Source organism: Macaca fascicularis, chromosome 5 (assembly GCF_037993035.2).
Source record: "Macaca fascicularis isolate 582-1 chromosome 5, T2T-MFA8v1.1".
NCBI classification, from domain to species: Eukaryota; Metazoa; Chordata; class Mammalia; order Primates; family Cercopithecidae; genus Macaca; species Macaca fascicularis.
In genome coordinates, this window is record NC_088379.1 from 55017535 (window position 1) to 55042869 (window position 25335).

At 36.1% G+C, this 25335-nt stretch overlaps 1 protein-coding gene across 8 annotated transcripts in view; it reads right to left on the reverse strand.

Moving 5' to 3' along the window:
- Positions 1–25335, reverse strand: part of BMP2K (BMP2 inducible kinase) — a 143356-nt gene that overhangs the window by 29706 nt on the left and 88315 nt on the right. For 7 of the 8 annotated variants that reach the window (XM_074039831.1, XM_074039829.1, XM_074039830.1 and 4 more), the window contains 5 exons: positions 22480–22643; positions 15665–15906; positions 14525–14623; positions 13679–13863; positions 7608–7765 (listed from right to left, as the gene is read on the reverse strand). In XM_074039831.1, coding sequence (XP_073895932.1) covers positions 7608–7765; positions 13679–13863; positions 14525–14623; positions 15665–15906; positions 22480–22643 — 848 coding nt within the window. Of the gene's footprint in view, positions 1–7075; positions 7766–13678; positions 13864–14524; positions 14624–15664; positions 15907–22479; positions 22644–25335 lie in introns of those variants that run through there. The other variant, XM_074039832.1, reaches the window with a different exon arrangement.

The window sequence follows — 25335 nt, forward strand, 5'->3', positions numbered from 1 at the left end:
TGTTTGAGTTGATATATCCTGACTCCCTAGTAATGATTATCTTTTCCCTGCTCTTAAACTCTCCATATAGGTCAGGGATGTGGGCTCACACCTATAATCTGGGAGACCAAGGCAGAAGGATTTCTTGAAACCAGCCTGAGCAACACAGAGAGATGGTCTTTTGATTTTTTTTCACCAAGCATGTAACGAAATTTGGATCTCTCCCGATCTTTACAGAATGTTAACTTCACAATATTCTATAACAGTCAATAACAAACACAATACTTTAAGAATACAAAAATACTACTAAAAATTGAGGCTGCAGTGAGCCAAAATTGTACCTGGATGACAGGGAGACCCTGTCTCTAAAACAAACAAACATCTCTCCACATAGTAGACACATACTAGTTGAGAACTTCCTGATTTTTGTAGGATGTCTCTCTAGCCTCCGATTCTTGGCAATCAAAATTCTATTTGAGACTCATTCTACCTCCTTTCCAGATATTTCGAGCATTTCTGCCAGCAGACCTTTGGTCCACAGCCATTTGAAGAAATCCAAATCATGTTTAGACTGACCTATATCCCAAGAACTCCATGGTAAGCTGTACTGGTTTCAACTGAGTTTTAAGGGACTGCAGTGTAGGGGAGGCGGAACCCAAGTAGAACTGGAATTCCCTAAAAATGACTTTTAATTTGGAGTGAAGCAAAAAGCCCCAAGTTCAAGCAGCATCTCTTCTAACAGTGCTGTTTACATTGAATGTACATTTCAGTTACCTGGGGATTTGTTAAAATGTAGACTCTGATGGAATGGGTTTGGGGAGGATTCTGACATTCCGCACTTCAACTAGCCCCCAAGTGATACTGATACTGCTGTCCAAGAAGTACACTCTTGAATAAACAAGGCCCTAGAGTCTATAATATTCTAAATATAACTACTCCTATGGGCAACTAATTCTTTCAAAACCTTTATGACAATAGGTACAATTACCAGCCTTTACAGTTAACATGAATTCTGCAGTATCTATATGAAACTTTGGATTGTTTAAATTTTTACTTAAAATTTTGTTGAAACACTATCAAACATTTTATGGAGGCACTAATATTGAGTTACTAAATACATCTGACAATTGTTTTATGAACAAACAAAACTTCCTAAACTTAAGTGCTCTTTTCAAATCCAACACTGCAATGGTTAACAATGAAAATTTATTTTGGGTATTATTTTTCAAGGTATTAACTGTATACTTATGCAGGAAATCAGTAACAAATGCTCATTTTACTAAAAACTTTATTATTTTGTTGTCAAAATACCTATTAAAGAGAAGCCAGTCCCATAACATCTTTCTGCAAAAGGTTGAAGATAATTTATATAACGAAGGGTCCCTAACTTATTGTGGTGGGAGGCTGCAATCAAACCTTAAGGAGAGGATTCAGATTCACTGAGTGAGATTACATGTGGTTATTTATTTATTCAGGCCCTGAATGCATTTATGGAGTAACAGTAAAACCAGTAAGTATGCCTTGTATCAGAATCCTCCTGGACTCCCCCACTCTTCTCCATTTCCCAAATTCCAGTATATAAAGCACTGAGGACAGAGAAAAGAGGGGGTGAGGAAGAACAAATGGAAGAGACTGACTCAGAGTGATGATAACAGCATGTCAATATCCAAGGGCCCTCATTCCTGAAAATTAAGACCAAAAGTATAAATATTTAAGTCTGAATTAGAAACAGACTTTATACCTCAACCATCTGCGTCATAACTGCTAGGATTTCTGTATAAAATGTAGTTACCTGGACCCTACCACAGACCTAATGAATCAAGTTATCTGAGCAGTAACTCAGGAATCTGCAATTTTACATACTCTCTGTTTTTATTTTTGTTTTATTTTATGTTTTGAGACAGGGTCTCACTCTTTCACCCAAGCTAGGGTGCAGTGGCATGATCATGGCTCGCTGTGGCCTCAATCTCTCAGGTTCAAGCAATCCTCCAATCTCAGCCTCCCAAGTTGCTGGCACTACAGGCACAGGCCACCACGTTCAGCTAATTTTTTATTTTTTTGTAGAGATAAGCTCTATGTTGTCCAGGCTGGTCTCAAACTCCTGGACTCAAGCAATCCTCCCAAAGTGCTGGATTACAGGCATGAGCCACCACACCCGGCCTCTCAGCGCATGTTTGTTTTTGAGACAGAGCATTGCTCTTTCACCCAGGCTACAGTGGCATGATCTTGGCTCACTGCAACCTCTGGCTCCAAGGCTCAGCCTCTGGAGTAGCCACGACTACAGGCACACCACACTTGGTTAATTTTATTTTTTTAATTTTTTGTAGACACGAGGTCTATATTGCCCAGGCTAGTCTCGAACTCCTGGCCTCAAGCAATCCTCCCACATCAACCTCCAAAGTAGTAGAATTACAGGCGAGAACCCACCACACCCAGCCCTCTCGACGTATTTAAACCACTACTATACTAATAAGTCCCAGCTTATAAAACTGAAGTTATCACTAAGGTTCTTTAAATTCTCATGCACTGGTATATTACATCCATCAGTCTGTGGTAAATTTATGGTAAGGATATAAACAGTACTGTGAAATTATGACAAAACTATACACATTATCATGTAGGGGTGAACTTATTTTTATATGGGGTCCCTATAAGTAAAAATATGGAAGATACTGCTCTATGCAAAGTTCATTTATCCAGTTATTTCAAAATAGGAATCAGAATAAATTCATTGTAAAATGAATGTTATTGTTCCATAAAATGCAGAATCAACTTTTCAATTGAATTTTTAAAAAATCATTTATGTTTCTAAAGTTCACCTGAAAATGTGGGTCTCAGGACACAAAATACAAAATAAATATACACATTAATTTTGTAATTATTAATTACCTATAAATAAAATCTAATGAAATGGTTATGTAGAACTACTTTGTAAATACACAGTCATCCCTAAAATGCTTTTAATTACATTTTCAAATGACTGGTTTTCTTTAGATTAGAACAAAGCTTGATTATCCAATATAAGAAACTTACCTCCTGCCTTCACAAAAGAATTATGTTGGTGAATAAAGACAGTATCTTTTCAAGAATTTTAATTGATACAGATAGCGAAAATACAGGATTTTAAAATCTTTTTTTTTTTTTTTTTTTTTTTTGAGACGGAGTCTCACTTTGTCGCCCAGGCTGGAGTGCAGTGGCCGGATCTCAGCTCACTGCAAGCTCCGCCTCCCGGGTTTACGTCATTCTCCTGCCTCAGCCTCCCGAGTAGCTGGGACTACAGGCGCCCGCCACCTCGCCCGGCTAGTTTTTTGTATTTTTTAGTAGAGACGGGGTTTCACCGGATTAGCCAGGATGGTCTCGATCTCCTGACCTTGTGATCCGCCCGTCTCGGCCTCCCAAAGTGCTGGGATTACAGGCTTGAGCCACCGCGCCCGGCGGATTTTAAAATCTTAGAATCAGAGTATATTCCATAATATCATCACGAAATTAAAATAGTCTACAAAGTTAATTCTGCTGCTTATATGGATAATGGTGTAAAAGGCTAAAAGGTTAATGAATAAGCTTTAAAAGTACAGTCGTCATGTGATACTCTTGAAACTGGTCTAACATACTTGAAAAGTTCTGTTATTCTGCACTGAAGGAACAGTAATAGTTATGAATTTGCTTAAAAAGATGAGGGTTAATATTTTACAATAAACTGTAGATTCAGATGCTTATAAGCCATTATCATTCTGTGGCTTCATAGATGAAACAACAACATTAAGTGGAATTTATAAAGCAATCACAATATCTTTACTATCTTCTATTTTTCCTTTTAGTTATTTTGATCCAATTTTAAGCAGAAAAAATCCACCATCAATAAATGAAATATATTTCATGAAGTAATAGTTTTAATTAACAGGTACACAACTATTTGCACAAATATAAGTTTATAAATTCCCCAAAGCAAGCATCTGTGTTCTAATTAGTTTAATGTATTAAATATTATGTCAATGTTAAATTGTCATATTAAATATTAAGATACTAAAATACTATGACAATTAAATTGCTAAAGTTTACATACTAGTCTGGATATTCTGGTACAAAAAAGTAAAAATACAAACTTAAATTTTTAAAAATATCATTCAGACAAGCTTTATTATTAATGCTTAAATTTGATTTAATGTTTTCTTCTTACTAAAATTAAGAACAGGTAAAACAATTCTGAACCATAAATGGTATTCATTTATAGTGAAGGTGAAAGCAAGAAGAATCTAGTTTATTTTACATATTAAATCCCTTTGCCTAGTATATGGAATCTACTGTTTTCTTAAAGATCACTAAACAACGTTATCAATTAGTAATATTTTAGAATTTTGATATCTCAAAATACTATTATGATTTGAAAATTACTTTCTGGATAATACACATAAAATATTTCCTAACCAGCATATTATTTTCCTTTTTTTTTTTTGCTTTTAAACAAATAACCATGAATCATTTTCAAAATAAAACCCCAAATGGAAAAGTATTATTCTGAATAATCATTACACTGGCAATACCTCTACTTTTAAGGACCATATAAAGGCTTTCAGTTTCTCACTGGAAACTGTTTTATAAATCAAATATAAATTATTTTAGAAAAGACTTTGGAAAATTGTTAATACCTGCGGTCAAGGAAAAGGGTACAAATATCCTACACGGCATTTCAACTACATCAATAGTTTATTCATTTTGGAAAATGACAGGATTTATATTATACTGATGGGCAAATTTTTGGAGTTATTGAACCCACTATTTCGGAATTCAAAAAAGTAAAAGTTATTAAACTTTAATAAAGTTTAATATAATGACCAACTATCAATTTTCATTGCACAATTAGTCTTCTAATAAACTCTTAAGGTTCTGAAAGAGTTCTTTTGCCCATCAATATAATATAAACTCTATCAAATAGATCAAATATTAGGTATCTTATTGCTTCTGAAAGAGGTGCTAAAGATGACTAAATTTTACAGTTAAGTTAAACTCTGAGAGGAAATCTTTCTATACTATATTTTATACACAACTTTATAGTAGTTACAAACTTCTTTATTAAAGACATTTCACTTTTTTGAATCCTAAAAGGGTGGGTTCATTGACCCCAAAATAGTCACTGAACAATGAATATCAATTATTAAGAGAAAAACAGACACTTTTCCATCAACTTCCTTGCTATCATTTGTCACTTCTGCTTTTGATGTGTTTGCCCACAAAGCCCCTACTAATTTGACGGTTACATCACCACTGAGAAACTGATAATTTAAATACAATTTTTAAATGCTGGCTAAAAGTCAAAAACCTCTTAAATCATGACATAAAGGCTTATACAGAAAGTGAGAAAAGGGAAAGTGGCATTTATTTATTGAGTGCCCAGATTTAAAGGCATCATTTAATTATCTGGACAACCCTATGAAATAGGCACCACTATCGCCAGTTTACAAATGCGAAAGTGAGACTGACAGCAGTTGAGTGACTTATCTGAAATTACAACCTAGTTAAGTAACATTGCCAGGGATCAAAATTTATGTTTTCTGCCAAATTAAGTGCATCAGACTTGCGACAATAATTTCAGTAGCTCATGGACCATCTATGTGTTTTTCCAAAGGGCTAAGGTTGCTCCAAGTCTAACCTTCACATAAAATTCCTCCTGCACTTTCCTTTGGAACTTAGTATCTTTCTATAATTAATACTGCAAAGTCTGAACTCTCTTTGGCATACACATGTGCACACAGATACATGCACAATTTACAACTGCTATCTGATCATGAAGTTTAAAATTCACACATTATCTGATCATGAAGTTTTAAGCTATTCTTAAAAATAGCTACTTAAGAATTTTACGTACTCAACACAATTTTTAAGAAGTTATATACATATAGGCATATTCATATGTCACTCTTGCCTATGCTAAGTAAATAAAACTAACTTTGATGTCATTACAAATTCTAGGAAGCTTAGAATAACACATTTTTATAGGATACAAAATAATGTGAATACTCATTTCATAAATTCATTTTTTAAAAATAATTTTTTACCTAAGCAGTTGAAAATACTAATTTAGCAAACCCTGATCAGTACACATTAAAATTAATATATTTTGCTTTAAATATAGTCCTATAAATTATAATGATTTGGTTACACCCTGTGTCTACCTCTTCCATCACTCTGAAAGAACTGGGCGTGGTGGCTCACACCTGTAATCCCAGCACTATGGGAGGCTGAGGTGGGCAGATCACCCAAGGTCGGGAGTTTGAGACCAGCCTGACCAACATGGAGAAATCCTGTCTCTACCAAAAATACAAAATTCGCCGGGCATGGTGGCACATGCCTGTCATCCCAGCTACTCAGGAGGCTGAGACAGGAGAATCACTTGAACCCAGGAGGCGGAAGTTGCAGTGAGCCGAGATTGTGCCATTGCACTCCAGCCTGGGCAACAAGAGCAAAACTCAGTCTCAAAAAAAAAAAAAACTCTTGCTTTTGGGCCTACTCAACATAAATTCTAGGAAAATGCCAAATAAAAAAGTGGTGGTTTAAAAAAAAATTGTTTTAGTAAGATATGATTGGTTTTATTAAGAAACCTTTATTAACAGTTCAGAACATATTTTTATATCGCATTTAATCATCAATTTTCATACTCATATAACCAATATGTAAAATACAAATTTAAATCCCAAACAACTATTCTTACAGGAATTTTATATAAAATATATACCAATTCAGAACAAAGTATTTCATCTATTAAACATTCTCATAAGGCCAATTACCTAAATGACATAGTACCTAGGAACTATAAACTAGGGACTATTAAGACCTTCTTTTCACATGCAAAAGGGGAAAACACACTTGTTTTGTGTGCACACCTGCATACACACACACACACACACACAAGCCTCAGAAACCTGAAAATTATCTACATACTCTAGAAGTGAGCTTTTTGCTCCTGTTTTGCGACCTACTCAAAACACTCGCATCATTCTTTCAAAAAAAGGACATTTCTAAAATGTGTGGCGAAGCTTGACATATATTAGGTAGTTCAAAGAAAAGCAATGATTACAAGTAAAAACATTGAGATATCTGATTTAAAGTGAAAAAGAATTTATTTAATTTTTGCCATATCAGGACAACAAAGCAGCCCTTTTATGTCACCACTCATTAAAAGGGCATTACAAAACATTAACATAATGTAGTAGCCCATGTTTTCTTTCAGGCATTTTCAAAGGGCATCTCAGACCCACAATATTTTCTATTGAGTGTGCAGAAAAACAGAGTTGCACAATCATTACTAAGGCAAATAATGTCTCCCTTTTTATTGAAACATCAGTGTTCCATGTTTTGGAGATATTCTGAATTTAACATTTATAGATATGCAATATTTAAGTTTTAGGATATTAGCATACTATCAGCAATATTGGATTTAATAGCTACTATCAGGTAACTGATTTCTAATGCACACAACATAATTTGATAGTATAAGAAGATGGCCTGAATTTTGCCCTCAAATGCACAAAAAGAATTTCCCATATACATTCTCAAAAGTCTTTGGCCTTGCTGAATAATAATAGAGCTGTTATTTTACTGTGAAGCAAAATAAGCCTTCAAGTGTCCCTTACTTGATCTTAGAAGGTCAAATTCTCTGTCCAATAGTTCCTCTTCAGTTAACTTAGAAAAATTATCCTCTCCAAAAGGATTCCACCCTGACATATCAGGTGGGTTGCTGATGTTCTTCTGATTTGTGAAATTTGCAATGGCCTCTTTATCAGCAACTGACCTATAGTAATAATTGAGAAAGAAAAAAGAAGATGGAAAGCAAAATTAAAATTAATAAAAATTCACAATGCCCTAGTTTATACTTTATAAATACTTAGAAAACCAAATCATTTCCTTATGACAGAGAATGACAGACAAAGGCATGAGATGGAAAGAGAGAACATATGGGATCTAGATCACCTGCATAAGGTATACTAGCTCCATAATCACCTACTTAAGGTACACTAGCTGTATACCCTTGGGCAAGTTCCTTAACTTCTCTGCCTCAGCTTCATCTGTAAAAAGGAGTAATAGTATCCACCTCATAGGGTTACTGAGAAGATTAAATAATTTAATACACATAAAGCAAAGAGAACAATATCTAGTAAAAATAAGAATAAGTATTAACTGTTATTATCATAGGAAATAAGCCTTAAAGAAAAAATCAGTCACCTATCAGACAGTATCACTCTAAAATCACTACTGAACACAGTGATCAAATGCCTTGGTTATGCTGGGACACCACAGTAATTTTCCTTTTGACAAAGGCATTCCCTATATATAGCTACTAACAAAAGATGAATTGCTAGGACTGCTTTAAAAGTTAGCTAAAATTAAGTGAGGGTTATTTTGTATAATATAATAAATTATTTATAGTATTTAAAGTATCTAGAGTCTGGAGCCTGAGACCACTGGTTCTATGAAAATTATCTTACAGGGCTCTAGGCTTTTAAGAGAAGATGAGAATCTAAAGATTTCTTAACCCGAGAATCTCTGTGTACCTCTCCCGGCAACCCAGCCTGGAAATATAGTCATGTACTACACAATGACCTTCCAGTCAACAATGGACCATATATATAATGGTGGTTCCGTAAGATTAAAACAGAGCTGAAAAATTCCTATCACCTAGTGATATCGTAGCCATTGTAACACTATAGCACAACAGATTATTCATGTGTTTGTGGTGATGCTGATTTGAAGACACCTACTGGGCTGCCAGTTGTATAAAAGTATAGCAATACAATTGTGTACAGTGCATAATATTTGATAATAAATGACTGTATTCTGTTTTATGTATTTACTATACCATATTTTTTAGTTATTTTCAAGTATACTCCTTCTACTTATTTTATTTGAAGTCGACTGTAAAACAGCCTCAGGCAGGTCCTTTAGGAGGTATTCCAGGAGAAGGTATTGTTATCATAGGATATGACAGCTCCATGCCTGTTATTGCCCCTAAAGAACTTGCAGTGAGACAAGATGTGGAGGTGGAAGATAGTGATATTGACAATCCACACCTTAGGCCAGGACTAATGTGTGTGTTTGTGTCTTAGTTTTCAACAAAAAAGTTTAAAAAGAAAAGTTAAAATAGAAAAAAACTATAGAATAATATAAAGAAAATACTTTTGTACAGTTGTACGTTTGTGTTTTGTGTTACTACCAGAGTCAAAACATTTTTAAAATTTTTAAAGTTTATAAAGTAAAAAACTGAAGTTATTATTGAAGAAAAAAATTTTACATAAATTTAGTGTGTCCTAAGAATGCAGTGTTTATAAAGTCAAGTCTATAATACTGTACAGTAATGTCCTAGGCCTTCACATTCACTCACGACTCACTCACTGACCCACCCAGAGAAACTTTCAGTCATCCAAGCTCCATTCATGGTAAGTGCCCTATACAGATGTACCATTTTTTATCCTTTATACAGTATTTTTATTCTACCTTTTCTATGTTTAGATACAAAAATACTTACCATTCTGTTACAATTGCCTATAGTACTAAATACAATAACATGCTATACAGGTTTGCAGCCTAAGAGCAATAAGCTATATAATAAAGCCTAGATGTGTAGTAGGCTATACCATCTAAGTTTGTGTAAATGCACTCTATGATGTTCATACGACGATAAAATTGCCTAATGATGCAATTTCTCAGAACATGTCCCCGTTGTTATGCAATGCATGACTGTATAGCATAAGAATGAGACAATGTAAGAAAGCTATTAAGTTCCTTTCATAATTCATATCCAAATCCACTTAACAGTAGTAATGAAGGGAGAATCCTAATGTTCAAAGTGGTATCCCAATTTCGCAAGTCTTAACTGATTCCCTAAATTTACCTAACTGTTGAGAGCTCATTGTCATTGCCACCAAACAGGTCTTAGAAGAGAAAGAAAAAGGCAAAAGTCATCCATTTAATCCCTTAGTCCAAGCCCCTTCAGTATATCTAAGCCAAGAATAGGATACTTAAATACTTACTAAAGGCTAGCATATAATAGATGAAAATAAACATAGTAAGTTACCTACAAGTAGACAGACTTGCTTAGTAAGTAGAACTTACTATCTTAATTTTAAAAACAATTCAGTTTAAAATCCATTCTGGATGCATTAACTGCCAAGCAGTCTGAGCCTGCCTCCTGTGACAGAGTCCCATCTCTAATTCCAAAACTATCTCTAAGAATTTTCAGTCCTTAAAACACAGATCAGATATGTTTTTATCCAGAAAATTGAAGGGGAAAAAAAAAAAATCAGAGTGTGTAAAACTCAGAGAGAGATGGTGGGCATTCCCCCTCCTGTCTGTCAATGATTCCTTTTAGAACTTTCATTCCCTATATGAATCACCCTCTTACTATTCCCAAAATAAATTTACGGATTCCCATTAGCAGGCTGTAACTCAATAGGGTATCACCTTAACGTAGTTTAAACAGGTATTAAAATATGTCTACAAGTTATCTGACATTCCTCCCTTCAAAGGGTGAAACTGAATTTCGCTGCCCTTGAACATGAGCTAGATCTAGTGACCCAATTCTAACAAATGAAACATGGCACAAGCAGCAGCCCATGACTGCTGAGACTAGGTCTAAAAAGACATTTCAGATTCCTCCTTGCTCTGTCTCTTGGATCACTTGTTGAGGGAGAAACCAGAATCAATAATTCCTTGTTCAAAATAATTTTTGCCTTGCCAAAGAGAAAACTCAAGCAGTCTTTGGAGAAATCCATGTGGCAGGGGACTGAAGCCTCCTGCCCAAATCCATGTGAGTAAACTATCTTGTAAATTACATCCTTTAGCACCAGCCAAGCCTTCAGAGAGCCGAACCAGCCTTACCAGACACAACCACCCTGTTAAGCCACTCCTAATTTCTGATCCAAAGAAAGTATGTAAGATAATAAATGTTTACTGCTGTTTTAAACCACTAAGTTTTGAGATAATTTATTAGGCATCAACAGATAACTAATACAGCAGGGCAATTATATCATAAGAAGATAACGTATGCATAGAAAATGTTTATTTTAACTATTATTGGAATATAAAACAATAATACTCTCTGATATTCATAGTAAAGATAAATTAACATGGTGGAAGAGTAGAAAGTTTAGCAAAAGACAGTGGAAAAGAAAAGGAAATAATCATTTCAACAAAGATAGTGACTCTTTTCCTCTAAGGAACTACTTAGTTTCTTATATTCTACTCAAATAGCCCCTCACCCACTTAGAGACAAACATTTAACCCCAATTCTCTTCTTCCACTGACTTAGTTATAAGCAGGAACAGTAGTGTAGAGCTCTTTTTAAATTGTTACAGAAGACATTACACTCAACATACAATCTGATGTTAAATAGGTATAATAATATTAATGCAGTAGCACTGACGTACCAAGTGTGGCTGGAGCAATGTTCACACATGAAGTTCCACATTTCTAACCTTTAGTGGCTGAGTGTATAATTTTTTCTACCATATCCTTAAATACATAATTTCATAGGAGTGGAGTAAAACAAGTCTTATGCACTTTCCCAGATATGCAACCCAATATTTCCTAACCTGGGGAATGCAAGATGATTTTTGTGATAACTTATTTTTTAATAGTTACACAGAAATTAAAAGAAAAGTATCTAATGTATCAAACCTGTGATTTGTCGAATAGCATCACTACAAATGAGAACAAAGCAAGCCGTGCTACAGTAATTAATATACATTACAGGTATCAGCACCTTGCATGCCAGTGTATGCCTCAAATCCCTGGATATCCAACTTTCTTTGTAACTAATCAGAAGTTTAGACAGATTTCCAATTCATCATCCCATTCTCATCAGTGACATAACTTTGCTTCCAGGAGCTGACAGACTTTTACAATATGAAGTATACACAATACCTATGCTATGTCAGAGAAGACAGTTTAATATCTTTTCTACTTTCCAACTAAATACACTAGATTTGACATTTTTTTATGCTAGTTAGCTTCAAAAGTGGAAAAAAGCAATCATCTAATTAATACAATAGACTCATCGGTATCTTAAACTAAGCAATCATCAAGCAGAATATCCGATTTTTAATGAGGAAAATTATTCCATTCTTATCACTAGCGGACTTAGCAAATTTATTAGATTACAATTTACATTTCGTACTTTATATTTTAGTGGATCTTATTTGTTTAAAATGTATAATGTTTTAATTTTATTATACACAATAATGTTCCTAATTATTAAAGAAAAAAAGCACTACATGAATAAAGCAAAACACTTTAACTAGAGTAGATAAATGACAATGAGTTTGGCAAATACTGATCTGAAGGTTTTGTTTGTTTGTTTGTTTTTGTGAGATGGATTCACCAGGCTGGAGTGCAGTGGCATGATCTCAGCTCACTGCAATCTCCAACCCCCGAGTTCAAGCCATTCTCCTGCCTCAGCCTCCCAAGTAGCTGGGATTACAGGCGCACACAACCACACCCAGCTAATTTTTGTATTTTCAGTAGAGACAGGGTTTCACCATATTGGCTAGGATGGTCTTGATCTCCTGACCTCGCGATCCACCTGCCTTGGCCTCCCAAAGTGCTGGGATTACAGGTATAAGCCACCGCACCCTGCCTGAGCTGGACATTTAAACTGGCCTTTAACCATATACTCTGCTTTCTCCCTAGACAAAACTGTCCTAATTCCTCCACCCCAATTCTTACTTTAGAAAAGAAGTTCAAGAAATCAGTTCATGTTTCTGTCTTCCTCCCTACCATACCCGCCCCACCATCTGTCCCTGGTGCATGTGTGCACACATGCACACACACGCACGTGCGCACACACACACAGAGGTTGGGAGGCATTAAATAGCAAACTGCATACTTTAGCTCTCTCTTGAGATGCAGTGTACAAGTATGCTACTGATGCTGCTGTTTCTCCTGCTCAACTCTGAGCCAAAGCTTATAGACACCTTTTCTCAGCTATTGTTTCAAATCCTTAAATAGCATTGTATGAGAACTTCTTCAGTGTTCCTGTAACAAAAGTCTAACAGCTCCTACCTCCTAAGTATCTAAAAACATTAGGAGGCATTCATGATGATTCTTAACTACAAGATGCCAAAGCACCTGCCATTTTATATGTAAAAGAAAATTTGTACCAAAGTTCTTTAATTTATAACTCACCTAACCAATATATCTAAATAGCCAAAATATACTATTCCCAACTGTTATAGTAACAGTATGTTTACTATATATCATCTTAAAATATATATATGTAAAAATGTTTATACCTATTTAAATTAAATTATACAACCTTTATGAGTAAACAGTAAAATTAATCAAAGGTAATAACATGTAAATAGAAAAAGTCTATGAGGATTTATTTTTAACTGCTAAAGTCACTTGTTAGGGTGTTGTTTATACTTACATTACAAAAAATGCCTATACACACAAGCCAATAATATCCTTAGCCCTAAATGCTATTAGATGTTGCTACGCCTTACCTACAAATAACAGTAAGCAGAATTAACTAAGGAAATGGAAGGATGGGGATGCGAAGGGACCAGAAGACAGGACTAGGAAGAGAGAATGGGTGGCTCTACAGAAAAAATAAGTCCAAATTAATTTAAGAGAACTTAATGACCGACGATTCAACAATGACTTCCACTTCCACAATAATTTCCTTTGCTTTCACTGGAAAAATACTTGCCTATTGGCACTATAGGAGGAGTCCATTATGGTTCCAACCTGAGCTGGAAGTGATGAAGTGTAGGAAACTAAGGCTGGTGAGAACTCTTGAGGGGAGGTAAGATATTCAGGTGATGCCTGCTGTTGAGACGGCTGATGTTGAGCTAGCATCTGCTGTTGAAAGAAAGCCTGCTGATACTGCTGCATCTGAAAAAAGAAATGATATTATACAAAACAATGCTCCAGTCCTAAAGCACTGTCAGCACTGCATCTATTTACTATGTTCCTTCCTTTCACATTGGTGACAAAATCAGAAACCTAAAAAACAATCACCTGCAGGAGCAGCTCTACTACTGGAAAACTACAGCAAGATGAAATAAACCTTTTTAAAAAGTTGTGAAGGTAGGCTCACTTGGCCAGAATCAAAAATCCTCTTTTAAATATTTCAAGAAAAAGAGTAGCTTAAAGTCACTAATACAGTGGTTGCTGTAAAAAAAAAAAAAAAAAAAAAAAAAAAAAAAAAAAAAGGTCAAATTATTCTCTGAAGCAAATACACTCTCCATTTGGGTTTCATTTTTTTACTCAATAGATATTTGCTGAATGAAAGAGACATGTGACAAAAGACTATAGGTAAGACATCATTTCCCTTACACAATAAGAGAAGTATGTTATCAGTCAATTACTATGTGCCATATTTATGTGCCATAGTTCAGTGCAATTTAAAGTTGTTTGAGAATATATGACTGGCTTTGATACATGTCAATTAACTTGATTTTGAATTATTAAATTCTGCATAATATGATTCATACTGTGAATTCCAACACCATAATGTATACTAAGAGAAATCTCTAGAAATTATTTAAGTTACCATTGTTGGATACTGTGATGCAGAAGGTTGTGGTTGATATACCGAATGCATTAAAAACTGTTGCTGAAGCATCTGTTGCTGCTGTGTTGCATGTTGATACTACAATGAGAAAATCAAACAAATTAATAAATGTTATTCATGCCTTTTTTGTGTCAGAGCCCTTTTTCAAAGTATTGATCTTACCATAATAATGATTTGAGAAATCAGCAGTCCAAACATCAACACAAAATAGTTACACTCTAAATTACTATAATTTATTAATAAATATGCTTATCATCAGAAACCTAAAACCAATCATCTGCAGGAACAGCTCTATTACTAGAAAACCACAGCAAGATGAAATAAACCTTTTTAAAAAGTTTTGAAGGTAGGCTCATTTGGCCAGAATCAAAAATCCTCTTTTAAATATTTAAGAAAAAGTCACTAATACAGTGGTTGCTATTAAAAAAAAAAAAAAAAAGGAGCAAATTATTCTCTGAAGCAATTCTCTGATCCAGAACTAGTTTCAAAATTATCAACAAAACATAACAGAGATTCAATTAAAACCACTTGTAGCACAATTTAAGAATGTTTAGAAGAAAGTTACCAAAACACATTTACCACCTTTTCCTAGAAGATAAAGACACAAGAAGTGACTTCTAACCAAGATCCATTACACTAAATTTACACTCTCCTTTTATCTCCCCTCCAGTGGTGTCCTCTGGGCATCCCATGGTACCACCTACTTACCACCCTCCACTCTGGATCTATCAACCAAAACCAGGAGGTGACAAAAATCTAAGACAATGTTACTTCTGCAAAGCCTAATATCACCTTTCCAACAATAGCATTATTAGTCTGTGAACTCAAAATGTAACCTCAGATAATATTCATTATAAACTGCAGTACTTATTTGTGAATACTAAATGTTTCAGATGAACATTCTTTTCTTTATAAGGCCACAATGCAACCTATTTTAGAGTATTCTTAAGTATTTCACTGATTGCAAATTAAATATTATTTCATAATCAGAAAATTGGGGAAAGTGTTTACTCAAATCTAGAGTTCAAGGCGCCCATGATACAAAAAGGAATTCACTGATACTCAATTTGCTGCATCAGTTTCACACTACTTCCATATCTAAAGAAACAAAAAAATTACCTGCTGCATATAAGCATCATGAAGTAGGTGGTGGTGGTGGTGGTGGTGGTGCTGCTGCTGCTGCTGCTGCTGCTGTTGCTGTTGCTGCTGCTGCTGGTGAGGATGACGATGCTGTAAATGGAGTTGCTGTAATCTCCAATCTCCCTGCTGTAGTTGCTGGAGTACTCTATGCTGCTGGGGTGGTTGCTGAGGAAGTCCCTGACCCAATAAAATTTCAGGGCCATTTCCAGGTCTTAGTGCCCCTAGAGACAAGGTCCCACACACTTACATTACCATACTAATGATTTCAATTAAAAAGCTGGATTTCAACATGCTCATTTCAATAGTAATTTAACTAAGGCATTTATATCCTTATTTATAATACAGAAACTTCCATATGCATAGAGTTTATAGGGATTTACTTTAATTATAAGTACCGAAGAAGCTTAATTTTGTCATCTACAACTTTGAACAAGTCAACATCTTAGAAACACTTCATGTTTCATGCTTCAGCTCTCCATGAACACAATATCCATGTTAGTTTGTTCTACACTGTTCAACTATATCATGTACTATCATGAGTATGTATCATTACCAAAATAATTCTCAGTCTAGAATGCCATTTTCCACCTACTGAAATTCTTATTCTTTAAAGTTTAGCTCAAATCTCTCTTCCTTGTTCCTTCAACTAGCACTTCCACTCAGTTTATTCCATTTTAGTCTGTCTTGCACATATTAATGACTTACATGGCTATTTCCTAGCCAGGGACCCTGAGTGAAAAGATGATGACTTACTCATCTGTTAAGAGTCCCAAAAAACCTTTTATACAAAATATGATTAATAAATGCTCACTGTAATGAATCTATTAACACTGTCTCCTAAACGGATATTTATTTATAAGCTCCATAAATTATGCCCTAGGCAAATCCTATATATAAACTTTAAACATTAACTAGAAGGTAAGATATACACTTAATGCAATACACTAACACACTATAATTTCTATATTCTCCTCTAACTTACCCTACATTCAAATGCAACTGTTCAATCCTAGAGGATAGAAAGAGTGGGGAGAGAGTGCAAGGAGGGAGACAAGGGTTCTTTTTTCATCAGTGTTAGTATCCTCAAATTTCCTCAGACCTAAGTACAACAGCTTTATGAACATAGTTTTATAACTATTTCTAACTTTTCTACTTATAAGGAAATGCATGTTCATTTTAACTATCCTTAAAAATACTTATAAAAATGTAAGTTAAAAAATGAGAATCACAAATCCACCACACAGATACAACCATCATTAGCCTTTTAAGTGTATTTCTTTCCAGGTGAAAGAGTATTAAAATAACTACTCAAAAATCATTCACCTTGAAATTTTTTTTAATTGACAAATAATAAGTGTACATATTCATGGGGTATATATTGATGTTTTAATACATATTTTGCAAAGTGATCAGATCAGGGTAATTAGCAAAACCATCATTGCAAGCATCGTCATTTTTTGTGTGTTAGGAACACTCAACATTCTCTTTCTACCTATTTGAAATTATACAAAATATTGTTAACTAGTCATTCTAAGTGGTAGAGAATACTAGGATTTATTCTTCCTATCTAGCTAAAATTTTATATCCTTTAGTAAATCCCTCCCTACCCCTCACTTCCCCTATCCTTCCAGCCTTTAGTATCTTTTATCTCCTTGAAAATTTAATAACAGTAAGTAACTTTAATAACTTTATAATAAGTAACTTTAATAACAACCTAAGTAACTTATAGGTTAAAAAAGAAATAACAAAGGGGCCAACGTAGAGCTCAGGCTGTGGCTTCAGAGAGTGGAAGCCCCAACCCTTTTAGCAGCTTCCCTTTGGTGTTGAGCCTGTGGGTGCACAGAAGTCAAGAATTGAGGTTTGGGAACCTCAGTCTAGATTTCAGAAAATATATGGAAATGCCTGGATGTGCAAGCAAAAGTTTGCTGCAGGGGTAGGGCCCTTATAGGGAACCTCTGCTAGGGCAGTACAGAAGGGAAATGTGGGGTCAGAGTCCCCATAGAGTCCCTACTGGGACACTGCCTAGTGTAGTTGTGAGAAGAGGGCCACCATCCTTCAGACCCCAGAATTGTAGATCCACCTACAGCTTGCACCATGCGCCTGAAAAAGCTGCAGACACTCAACAGTCAGCCCATGAAAGCAGCCGGGAGAGACGCTGTACCCTGCAAAGCCACAGAGGCAGAGCTGCCCAAGATCATGGGAATCCACCTTTTGCATCAGCATGTCCTGGATGTGAGACCTGGAGTCAAAGGAGATCATTCTGGAGCTTTTAAATGTGACCACCCCACAGGATGTCAGACTTGTATGGGCTCCGTAACCCCTTTGTTTCGGCCAATTTCTCCCGTTTGGAATGGCTGTATTTACCCAATACCTGTATCCGCATTGTATCTATGAAGTAACTAGCTTGCTTTTGATTTTACAGGCTCATAGGTGGAAGGGACTTGCCTCATCTCAGATGAGACCTTGGACTGTGGACTTTTGGGTTAATGCTGAAATGAGTTATGACTTTGGGGGACTGTTGGGAAGGCATGATTGGTTTTGAAATGTGAGGACACTGGCCGGGTGCGGTGGCTCAAGCCTGTAATCCCAGCACTTTGGGAGGCCGAGACGGGTGGATCACGACGTCAGGAGATCGAGACCATCCTGGCTAACACGGTGAAACCCCGTCTCTACTAAGAAATACAAAAAACTAGCCGGGCGAGGTGGCGGGCGCCTGTAGTCCCAGCTACTCGGGAGGCTGAGGCCGGAGAATGGCGTGAACCCGGGAGGCGGAGCTTGCAGTGAGCTGAGATCCGGCCACTGCACTCCAGCCTGGGCTACAGAGTGAGACTCCGTCTCAAAAAAAAAAAAAAAAAAAAAAAAGGAATGTGAGGACACGAGATTTGGAGGGGTCAGGGGTGGAATGATATGGTTTGGCCTTCTCCCCACCCAAATCACAACTTGAATTGTATCTCACAGAATTCCCACATTGTAGGACGGACCCAAGGGGAGGTAACTGAATCATGGGGGCCAGTTTTTCTCGTGATAGTGAATAAGTCTCATGAGATCTGATGGGTTTATCAGGGGTTTCTGCTTTTGCTTCTTCCTCATTTTCTCTTGCTGCCACCATGTAAGTGCCTTTCACCACTCACCATGATTCTGAGGCCTCCCCAGCCATGTGGAACTGCAAGTCCAATTAAACCTCTTTTTGTTCCCAGTTTCTGGAATGTCTTTATCAGCAGCAAGAAAACGAACTAATATGTATGTACAGTATGACTCCTTTTATTTTATTTTATTTTATTTTATTTTATTTTATTTACTTACTATTTTTGAGACAGAGTCTTGCTCTGTTGCCCAGCTTGGAGTGCAGTGGCATGATCTCGGCTCACTGCAATCTCCGCCTCCTGGGCGCAAGTGATTCTTGTGTGTCAGCCTCCCAAGTAGCTGGGATTACAGGCATGTGCCACCACGCCCGGATAATTTTTGTATTTTTAGTAGAGATGGGGTTTTGCCATGTTGGCCAGGCTGGTCTTGAACTCCTGGCCTCAAGTGATCCACCCACCTCGGCCTCCCAGACTGTTGAGATTACAGGCAGTGAGCCATTATGTCCGGCCTCCATTTATTTTAAATACAACATGAATTATTTATATCTGTATATATACATGTAAAAACATAAAAAAGGACTGGGAAGATGAACATTAAACACTGCTGGTTAACTCTGGGAAGAAAATGGAGGGAGATGTTCACATTTTCACTGAATACTACTGTATAATCCGAATATTTTAAAATACAATACTCACATGTTAATTTTTGTATTCTTTTTAAAGGGTAAAGAAATGTTAAAAAAAAATGCACTTATCGGGGGAAAAAGAGGAACATTTTTCCAACTTAAGCTGAAAGCATGTAAGAAAGAGAAACATGGCCCCTGACATCAGGAGTAGGCCTGGCAATCACAGCTAAGTCTTGGAGCTCTCCTGTTGAATAATCTCATACAACATTAGACAAGGCCACTATGATTGTGATGGATCAAAACAAGACCACTCCAAAATCATGTCTGAACAGCAACAAAACCATGAACATTGTCCAAACCCCAAAAATGTCTCAACATGTTTAGCTACTGAGGCTTTAGCTTCCTTCCTTCTAGACAAAATTTATATTAAGAAACCTAAACATATCATAACACTGTTTCTTTTTTTTTTTTTGACACAGAGTCTCATTCTGTTGCCCAGGCTGGTGTGCAGCAGTGCAATCTTGGCTCACTGCAATCTCCACCTACTGGGTCCAAGGGATCCTCCGCACCTCAGCCTCCAGAGTAGCTGGGACTACAGGTGAGCACCACCAAGCCATTGCTCAGGCTGGTCTTGAACTCCTGGCCTCAAGCAATCCGACCTGCCTTGGCCTCCCAAAGTGCTGGGATTACAAACGTGAGCCACTGCACCCAGCTTCATATGCCCTCTTCTTGACAGTATCCAATACAGAGCAAAGCCTACTTCCTTTCTTCCTTTTTTTTTTTTTTTTTAAAGATAAGGTCTTGCCTTGTCACCCAGGCTGCAATGGTGCGATCACAGCTCACTCTACCTTTGAATCCCTGGGCTCAAGTGATCATTCTACCTCAGCCTCCTGAGTTGCTGGAACAGGAATGAACCACCCTGCCTAGCTAATTCTTTATTTTTTGTAGAGATGGGGTCTCACTATGTTCCCCAAGCTGGTCTCAAACTCCTGGCCTCAAGTGATCCTCCCACCTCGGCCTCCCAAAGTGCTGGGATTACAGGCATGAGTCAGCATGTCTGGCCTCCCACTTCCTTATAGCCTCTCCAAAATTACCCCAAACAAGCCCAAATCCTTTAATATGTCTTTTCAAGCACCGTCTTCCTGAGACACCCCACAGATCTGAATAGTTTAGGAGTAATAAACATAACTTGTTCAACAACAAGTGTGTTTCTAGCGTTCTCTGACTGGGGGACACTAATGCATGATAAATAAGACTGATAGGGCCTCCAACCCAAAAAGCTATAAAAAAGACAAACTAACATTGAATGTTTACTATGAGACAAAATTTTCATAGATATCACACCTTATTTACTCCTCATAACAGGAAAAGTAGTTGTTATTCCATTTTACATAAGAGAACAGTGGGGTTAAGAAATGATGAAATAGGAATTAAATACAAATGATTTCAAATTCACACTGTTTTCCCTTTTCCATGGAATACTCCTCCAATTATTGTACTTGTTTACCAAAGAAGTACATAGCAATATGCCAGATAAAACAGGATGGGTGCAGTGGCTCACGCCTTTAATCCTAGCACTTTGGGAGGCCAAGATGGGAGGATTGCTTGAGCCCAGAAGTTCAAGACTAGCCTGGGAAACATAGGAAGCATAGGGAGACCCAATTCTAAATCTATGAAAAAAAAACTAAAAAATTAGCAGGCATGGTGGCCTACACCAATAGTCCTAGCTACTCAAGAGGCTGAGGTGGGAGGAACGCTTGAGCCTGGGAGGCACAAATGCAGTAGCATGATCATGGAGTGCCACTGCATTCCAGCCTGGGTGACAGAGTAAAACCCTGTCTCAAAAATAAACAAATAGTAAATAAACAAACAGGTCGGGTGCGGTGGCTCACGCCTGTAATCCCAGCACTTTCGGAGGCCGAGGTGGGCGGATCACCTGAGGTCAGGAGTTCGAGACCAGCCTGGTCAACATGGTGAAACCCCATCTCTACTAAAAATACAAAAATTAGCTGGGCATGGTAGCAGGTGCCTGTAATCCCAGCTGCTTGTGAGGCTGAGGCAGGAGAATTGCTTGAACCCGGGAGGCGGGAGGTTGCAGTGAGCTGAGATGGTGCCATTGCACTCCAGCCCAGGGGAAAAGAGTGTCAAAAAAAAAATAAAAAATAAAAATAAACATTACCTTTCCTCAACATATACTTTACTTGATAACAGTAGTTAACAGTTAACATTTATCAAAGGCATATCATGTATCAGGTATCATATTAAACAGCCATTTAATCTTCCCAATAATCCTATTAAGATAGGTACTAGTACTTTTAGAAGCTATATTTAAAAATGGGAGAAACAGGACTCAAATCAGGTCCGTGAGACTCAAAATGTAGGCTCTTAACCATTAGGGTATCCCATTAAAAACATTTTAACATTAAAACACGACAGATTGATCATGAAATAAAGTGCAAAACAGGATTTCTTTAAGGTGAGTCTTCAGGTTATACCCCAGATCCTTGAGAAAATAAGTTTACTCTAATGTTAGGGATATTTCTGTGGGGGAAAAAAATTTTTTTAAAGTACCACGCTGTACCATCATGCTTAGAAGATACTTTAGATAAGTAAATTTTTCTCAAAATCAGGTAAGTTTTTATGTTGTAATGTCCATAGCAATGGTTCAAGATAGTCCCTCACCAAGACTTTAGGTGCAATGCAAAGACATATAACTTTGTAAGACTAGTGTTTCAACTTTCTTTCTTTCTCATATAACATAGATTTTTTCCATACCTTTGAACTTTATTCCCAACCTCAAACCCTACTACTTGATGATTCTAGGGATAAGAGTTTGTATTTATAGTATCAAAGCAAATTATGAGTTTTTTGTACCATACTTTCATATTGCCAGTAACTCCCTTTGCCTACAACAACTGAATTGTTGAGAAACCAACCGAATTTAGTAGACATCAGTAGAAAGTTTCTGAAAGCATTATGTTATCCGCTTTACAATATTAAGGATCACCTGAGGTCAGGAAATCAAACCATAAAAGGTTTATTCACATTAACCTTTAAGAGGATGAGATTGGCAGGGCTCTATTACCTTTTGGTCTATGGTTACCGAATTCACCAGGAGCAAGGACTTTAACAGGTGTTGCTGAACTTTGAATGGTCAGCACACTGGGAGTGGCAGTAGTAGTAGAGTTGGCCTTTGGTCTTTGTCTTGGTGCAATTGAGGTTTCTGTTGGTCCAATGGTATCTGTTATTCTATAACAGAAGAATATATTTCATTCTAAATATTGGGATTATTTCTAATTTACTATTTATTCTATAAAGCATCCAACTCAACAGATGCATTTTAACTATTACTGATAATCACGTTAGTCCTCATCTTTCTCCTAAGGCTCATTTTCAAGTATCAAATGTTTAATAAAGATAGAAAAACAAATAAAACTAACAATTTTCCTTAAAACAGTACACAACCATTCATAGTCTGCTATCAAAACCAGCAGAAAAAGAACATAGTCCCAGAAATTGCTCTTAAGGAGATGAAATGATACTGAAAAGAAACAGAAACCTTTTCATAAGGTTTTGGACAAAACTGGGAGCCACTCTCTGAACTTGTCAGGGAAATAAAAATAAGAAACAACAAGGAATAATCTCCCTTTGCTTGGACTCCAAGGCATAAAAAAAGAAAAGACTGTGGCCTAGGGCATGTTAAACAAAATAAGCCAAAACTTTTAACAGGTGCCACCTGCTCACATTCAACTTATTGAATCTTTAACTTTGCTTTACTCAGAACACAGAATGGAAAGCATATAAAATTTATCCCACTAGGACTTAGTTTAGGCCCCAGATGTGGGTAGTTAAGCAGTAAACACAGTTTTGAAATCAAGAGACCATAAATATAATGTGAGAAGACACCGACATTGCTTTTTTTTAAACAAACAAAAAAAAGGTAAAATATATATTTATCAACATGCTTGCTTTCTATAAATTAAGTACAAAAATTCAAATACTTGTTAATAGGACCATATGTTCACTTTCCAACAGGATTCACAATAAAATATCTTTATTAAATCCCCTTACACATTTTCAAGTGAATACTTAAATTTTTACATACATATGATTTATGAAGCACACATCTGCTGCATTTGCATCTATCAACAAGTGCACAGATCCAGTTATTTCCCAGTATCTGTATGTACCACAAGAGGGAACCCTACTAACAACTCTTTCCAAGAGGAACAAAAAAAACGTGACACAGAATCAAAAGATCTTAGAATTACATGTATGCTGTTTTCTGAAAATAATACTAATGCTCTAGATGGGATGGGGATGGTAAAAGACATGAAAATTGAACTAATAGGCCAAATATATATATATATATAAATATATATATATACACACACACAGATATATATACACACTGTACATCTGTATATATACATATAATCGGTATATATATATAAAAAATCAATTATATCTTGTTTTAATGATAATCAAGTATTTACTGACATTGAATTATTGATGTGCCATTACAACCAATGCTATACTCCCTAAGCTCAAGTAATTTGGGGGAAATATTGTACACAATCTCTCTGTTTAACTATCCCTTCTGTATTAAGTGGCTAGGACAGGCCAGACCTGACATTGCCTTGTTGCTGATCTAAACCCTCTTTAGAGATTCACAACACACGTAGGCATAGCAAAAGCCCTAAGAAGCATATTAAAAGTCTGTATACTTTGTTCACTCTGACATCTCCTGTTTTACCAAAGTGCTAATATGTATTGTACATTTACTGATATCCAGCAAAACACTGCACAACACCCTGTCCTCAAAGAATTTACAGTATACCTAGGAAGACAGGGCACATGTTAGTGGAAATGTAATAAATATAAGATAGTAAAAATCATCAGTGCCAAGCTAGTGCTGTCAAGAGTTTATGGAGATGTAATTGTACTTTTAACCTAATCTGGCTACAGAAGGCTTCAGGTAGAAACTGGGGTTTAAAATTTTCTGAATAAGTTTGATTTCATTAGGCAGTGACAGAGAAACCAGGTATTCTATGGGAAGGAATGGGAAGAAAATGCCTGGGCAGATTGGCATAGGGAGATACAAAATTGACTGAAGTTAAAAACAGTAATTATTGCATCAATACTGCCGCATAGTCTCATTTTCACTATTAAAACAGTCACGGAGCTGTTTTTCTGCTTCCCTTCTTTCTCCTCGCCATCACCTGAACAAAATCATTGTAGTTTTCCTAAAACTCAGACTCACACTCTCCTGCTTAAAATCCTTCAATGTTTCCATCTGCCAGGCCAGTGATTCTCAGTGTCTCCATATTTAAGACATGTCAGATAAATTTCACATCTTAAGCCATACCAAGAGCAGATGCAAAGTTCAGGGAGATGAGAGCGACCTTTTAAGAAGGCAAAGAGTACCACAGATTGAAGGCAGCTGAAAAACCCACAGGTGCTTTTTGAAAACATGTAATGAAACTGCTAGTAAATGATTTCTCCTCCCAAAATATGCTCTTTACATGAAAAAAACTAAATTTTTTAATATTAAGCTTTGTATACATTAAGATTTTTTCAAGTTTTCACTAATATTCATAGACTAAATTTATATTAACCAGTAAGTACCAATCAACCTTATTTTTTAATATACATAATGTTCAGATTTAACATACTATAAATAAGCACTGTGAATTTTAATAGTACTATTTCACTGTCTTGTAACTCCACAGCTATAACTTGCATTAGGGTGAAAAGAAAACCAAATCATCATTCTTGTTCAGCTGACTTATGCTTTTTAAAAAAAATCTGCACCTACTTTCTCAAAGATTTATTTACTAATTATTTTAAAAAACAGAAGTCACAATAAAATTCAACTGACAAATCCTACAATAATTCCTAATTGCCACTCAACTATAACAGTGGATGCTACTTAAAGCTA